This window comes from Arachis ipaensis, chromosome B05, assembly GCF_000816755.2.
Source record: "Arachis ipaensis cultivar K30076 chromosome B05, Araip1.1, whole genome shotgun sequence".
Classification (NCBI taxonomy): Eukaryota; Viridiplantae; Streptophyta; class Magnoliopsida; order Fabales; family Fabaceae; genus Arachis; species Arachis ipaensis.
In genome coordinates, this window is record NC_029789.2 from 149815757 (window position 1) to 149821543 (window position 5787).

Genomic DNA, 5787 nt, shown 5'->3' on the forward strand with positions numbered 1-5787 from the left:
ATTTAGGGTACAAGTTAGCAAAATTTTTTTAATTATTATTCTTATATGAATACATTTTTATATGAATTTTTAAATTTACATGAAAAAAAAAATATTGTTTGTAAAATAGAAAATATAGCTATAAAGCCGCATAAATGTTGCTTCAGTTCACAGATATTTTGGTATGGTTCTTCTAGGAACTGGAGTGACCGTGGATCGTACCCTTTGTCTTCAGTTCAAATTTTAGGTTAATCTAAAGCTCTATTATTAATATTCCAACGGTGAAAAAGTTTTAGACTGAAAGGGATAATAGATTTTATACAGGGATATATTAGTCAACAAAAAAAAAATGTAAATGCAAAACAGGAGTTGCTATTTGTGGTTTGGTGTGGTTTTAGCAAGGAAAAGATGCATTGTTTCACTAAAACTTGTACGTCCAGCATTTGTTTTGAGAAAAAAACCATTTGAGAGCTTAGCTGGTTAGTATCATTTTTCCTTCTTGAGAGCCCCTCTATGCACTCTTTTAATTTGCACTCCTTTCAAAGATAGACAAAGAAAGAAAGGGCTATAAATAGTAATGATGGAATTGAAATGGAACGAACAAAACTTACAGAAAGAGTGCATCAGTTTGGTCCTTCTTACTTAGCTTTGGGATTAGTATTCTTTCCGAGAGCTGTTGCCTGCTGTAGTAGTAGTCATCAAAGGCTGAGACAGGTCTGTATTCTTAATTTCTTTTCCCTAGGATCGGACTTAATTTTGTTCTTCGCACACAAAAATAAACGCATCAATTTATCATCATCTTTAATTTGTTTAATTTATTCTGAATCATAAACTATTAGTCTATTACTATATATGTTACTTTTTCTCTCTCTCCCTCTCCCTCTCCCTCCCCTTCTTATCTTCTTCTTCTTCTTTGGTTTTCTTTTTTTATTTTCCTTGAAATAAAGAGTTAGGGTTCTCTTTTATTGTTGGAGCAAATAATATCATTGATTGCTTCTTGCTTTCCCAAGATCTTTACCAGCATATTTCGTACCGTCTGAGTTCCGGCCAGTCCAAGAAATTTCTTGCTTGGCCTTACATATTTTAATGTTACGTTAAAGTGAAAGGTCTTTGGTATTTTCTTCAGCCTTCAAGAGAGTTTAGACGCCTGAAGAAATGGTCTTGTATGTTGAATCTAATGTGGACTAGGAAAGAGTAGGGACCTTACGAGCACATATATGTATAACTACATAAAGAAGATATAGATATGAGAAAAAGAGTACGGTAAAATTGATTAGATCTGTATGTCCTACTGTTCCATTCTCCGAATCTAATCTATACATATATAATCTTAGATCTTGCTCTTGAATTTTTTGATGAGACTTAAATGATTTTAGTGTTTATTTAATTATCTCTGATCCACCTCTGTTATTACCTACTCTGATTAAGGAAACAATTAATAGATACTAAATATAACAAGTTTTCACTGTTTTTGGCTTTTTTTTTTCTTATCAATCATTTTTTATTATAATAGACATCCATCCCAGAATACAACCTTTTAATACGTTATACTTAATAATAATAACAATAATAATAATAATAAATCCTTCCTTCGAAATAATTATCATCACAATAAAAAGATCTATCGATTTGGTAGATCTTAGTTTATTTTAATTTGTATAGGGACTCTTGTATGTGTTCTTTTTTTTTTTTTATCTTTTTTTCTCTCTACTATTCTTTCTGCCTTGTAATTCATTAATTGAATGTGTTTGAAAAAGGGAAAGAAATGGGGAGGGGAAAGATCGAAATAAAAAGGATCGAGAACACAACGAATAGGCAGGTGACGTTCTGCAAGCGAAGAAATGGACTTCTGAAGAAAGCATATGAGCTATCAGTGCTGTGTGATGCAGAAGTCGCCCTAATTGTCTTCTCCAGTCGTGGCAGACTCTACGAATACTCCAACAACAAGTAATTTTTAATTTCTTTCTAATCTCTATTATTTCTTCTAAAACAATTCAACTTTATATATAAACAATTAAAAAGCATGAGGATATATATATATATATATATGTATGTTGCATTGCTGCAGTAGTTTGCCGTTTCAAATTGAGGTTGACCACTAATAACTGTAACTACCGAAACATGGCTAATTATATATTCATTATTCAGATCAGTTTAGACCAAAAAAAATTACAGAAGTAAAATATTTTAAAAAGGTTAAGAAGAATGTGATGTTTACAAAAGTACTGTTCTTGTTGGTTAAGTTTTACAAACAAAATTTGATAAAATTATGAAAGAATAAGAAAAGAAAAGAATGCGAACTTTTATTGATTATTGATTGATTGAATTGTACTGAAGTGTGTTGTAAACTATGAGGGTAAAACTAAATATATATAGAGCATTGTCCTATGAAAGATAAAAGCAAATAAAGATAAGATAGAGATAAAGATAAAGAAAACTATAAGATAAGATAAAGACTAAATTATAATTTAATTTGTGTATTCTGTTGGGCTGAATTTGTGGGCCACAAGACTTCTTTATTGTTGTCCTGGGCTAATATAGAAGTGTAGTTTAATATGCCCCCGCAAGCTGGTGGATGGAAGATGTCAATAATCCACAGCTTGGATAAGTTCCAATGAAATTGTTGAGGAAGACGCCTCTGACGTAGTGACGCGGAGGAAGATGCGTGCGGCGGAGCTTGAGCTGCAAAAATATAAAAGGAGATGCTGTACTTGAGCAGCGAATCTTCAAAAATGCGCGCAGCGGAGCTTGAGCTGCCGGCGGCAAAAATATAAAAGGAGATGCTGTACTTGAGCAGCGAATCTTCAAAAATGCGCGCAGCGGAGCTTGAGCTGCCGGCGGCAAAAATATAAAAGGAGATGCTGTACTTGAGCAGCGATCTTCAAAAAATGCGCACAGCGGAGCTTGAGCTGCTGGCGGCAAAAATATAAAAGGAGATGCTGTACTTGAGCAGCGATCTTCAAAAAATGCGTACGTATGACGCAATAACTTCAAATGGCGCATAGAGCGCGATAAAAAAAAGAGGGCGCGTGGAGCGCAATAAGAGTGCAGATTGTTGTTCATATTATATTAATATGAACCAAACCTCCCCAAGTAGGATTCGAACCTACGACCAGTCAGTTAACAGCCGACCGCTCTACCACTGAGCTACTGAGGAACAACGGGAAATTTGATCTCATAGAGTTCAATTCCCGTATTTTTCTTCTCATCGGAATTTTTTCACAAAGATTTGCCATGGTAAGGAAGAAGGGGGAACAAGCACACTTGGAGAGCGCAGTACAGCGGAATTTTGATGCAACAGGTCTATAGAAGGGATTAACAATTTGGTTAATATATCAAAATTTGTTCCTTCTTGGCTAAAAGAGATTCCTATTACTCCAACCAACAAAGTAAATAATACTAATATAAACATAGAAAAAAGCATAGTATTGGTGGATTCATGAGGATAAAAAGGAGAAGGCTTTTTATGTCAAAATCTTTATTGTATATTTTTGTACATATAAAATATATATATTCTAATATATTAATAAATAATATATTAATAAAATATAATATTAGAATTATTAAAATAGAAAATATTGCTTTTTATGAATATATATAATATTTTATATATTAAATTATGAATATATTTAAAAAAATTAAATGAAATAAATATATTAAATAGATAATATATATAATAATAATTAAAATTAGGAAAAATAAAAAAAATCAAATACAACTTCCAAAATTGCAAATTTATATAGTCAACAAATAAAAAAAAAGTTTATTTTTCTTTGTACAAAATTATATTTGAATATCGTACTTTTGTTATTATTTTCTCTCTTTTTTTTTTTGAATAAAAAAAACTTGAAAACTTCAGCTAAAAAGTTGGAAAATAAACAAAAACAAAAAAAAATAAAAAAGAAACTTATTTGATGTCAAATGTAGAGTTCATACACCATTGCTCTAACAAATTTATGATCATATCTTATTTTGCAACTAAATATATGTTCATAAGTCAAATTAGCATTTTCTGTAATTAAATAAGTTAAAAAGAATTTTTAAAATATATATAATACGCTAATAAAGTATGCAATATTTCTTTTATTAATTAATACCATATTTTATTCTAAATAAATTATTTATTTAGAATATTTTACTGTCTAAGAAGTTTAATTTTTCGCTATTACTATTTGGGCAATTTACGCATCTAAATTGTTTGATCCCCAATATTACGCAAATACATTGTTTCAGTTTTTAATACGCAAATGCATTGTTTCTATATTTTATGTAAACCGCTACTGGCAGTAGCGGTTTACGTGTGAGTGTGTGTGTGTGTGTAAACCGCTACTGGCAGTAGCGGTTTACGTGTAAGTGAGTGTGTGTAAACCGCTGCTGCCAGCAGCGGNTATTTATTATATCTTATATTCAGTTTATTATTAATCAAAATACAAAAAACACGGTTAGAAAAATTGTTTAGCAAGCATTTATTTTATTTTTAGTGGCAATTAAAATAGTCGCTCATATATTTACCGAGAATTAAGAATTAGTTATTTTATGCTTTGTCACTAAAATTTTAGCAGCAATTATACAATTGTCAATTCAATAAAAAAAATATTTTAATGATCGTAAAAGTATACAATTGTCATTATAACATATGATAATAACGGCAAAAAATGCCAATGAGTTATAGCGCAAATGGCAGTCTCCTCATACTCAATTAAGAGGTTGCGGGTTCGAGTTTCCTATCTTTTGGTAAAAAAGTAAAAAAAAAAATCGTCTCCTGCAACATTATATTAAAATCGAACACATCTAATATAATTAATGGCAGAATTACTTTTATAAACATTAGGAATACAAATAGGACAATTTAAACGTTACGGATACAAATAAAACTTATCCCAAATGTTAGGCACAAACATGATAGTGTACTCTATCGATAAATATATAATTGTTGCAAAAACATAAATTAAGTAAGACATATAATGGTTATTATGTTATTGTTACTCAAAATTTGTCCCTAAAAATAAATTTTTGTTATAGTAAAACATTAATTTTTATATTTTTATCTTTTATATCTTGTTTTCAGTTTCATATCTTGTCGAAATCAAATACAGTCCTACACACAATAAAGTCTTAATAATTACAATGAAATTTGTGTTATTGGCCTTTTAATTTTGTTGTCTTAGAAAAATATTTAAGAGATAAATTAAATTAACTCAAAATTACTTTATTTTTATTTTTGTTAATAATTATTGGAATTTGAGTTTCATCGAGATCTTTAGAATCCTCTCTTTTAGTTAAATTCTCATTCGTGAGGAGGTGATCCAGCCGCACCTTCCAGTACGGCTACCTTGTTACGACTTCACTCCAGTCACTAGCCCTGCCTTCGGCATCCCCCTCCTTACGGTTAAGGTAACGACTTCGGGCATGGCCAGCTCCCATAGTGTGACGGGCGGTGTGTACAAGGCCCGGGAACGAATTCACCGCCGTATAGCAGTAGGAGAGGCCTGGGATAGTTTTATAGTTGCTCAAGTAATAAGAGGCTCGTTATTTCAACAAAACCTAAAGTAATATCTCTTTCCCCTTCAAGTTTACCTACTACGGTACCGGCGTGAATATGATCTCCACCAGACAAACGTAACGCTTTAGCTAGTACACGAAAGTGCATACCATGATTCTTCTGTCTATCGATAACTGCGTGCATTGCACGATGGATATGAAGAAGTAGTCCATTATCCCGGCAATAAAGAATTCTTTTTTTTTCTCAGTTATTTCGATTTAATTCTCTGTAAATGTAAAAAAAGAGTGTTTATGTAGAAAAATTTT

At 31.2% G+C, this 5787-nt stretch overlaps 1 protein-coding gene and 1 non-coding gene across 6 annotated transcripts in view; one reads left to right on the forward strand and one right to left on the reverse strand.

The window, feature by feature from the left end:
- LOC107645084 (agamous-like MADS-box protein AGL11) overlaps positions 338-5787 on the forward strand; it is a 25221-nt gene continuing 19771 nt past the window's right edge. Inside the window, exons 1-2 of one of the 5 annotated variants that reach the window (XM_021103443.1) lie at positions 338-693; positions 1737-1926. In XM_021103443.1, the coding sequence (XP_020959102.1) occupies positions 1745-1926 (182 nt within the window). In that variant the 5' untranslated portion in view covers positions 338-693; positions 1737-1744. The other 4 variants (XM_021103444.1, XM_021103441.1, XM_016349113.2 and 1 more) reach the window with 4 other exon arrangements.
- TRNAN-GUU lies at positions 3065-3136 on the reverse strand. The gene has a single exon. It is a non-coding gene; the product is annotated as a tRNA-Asn (tRNA).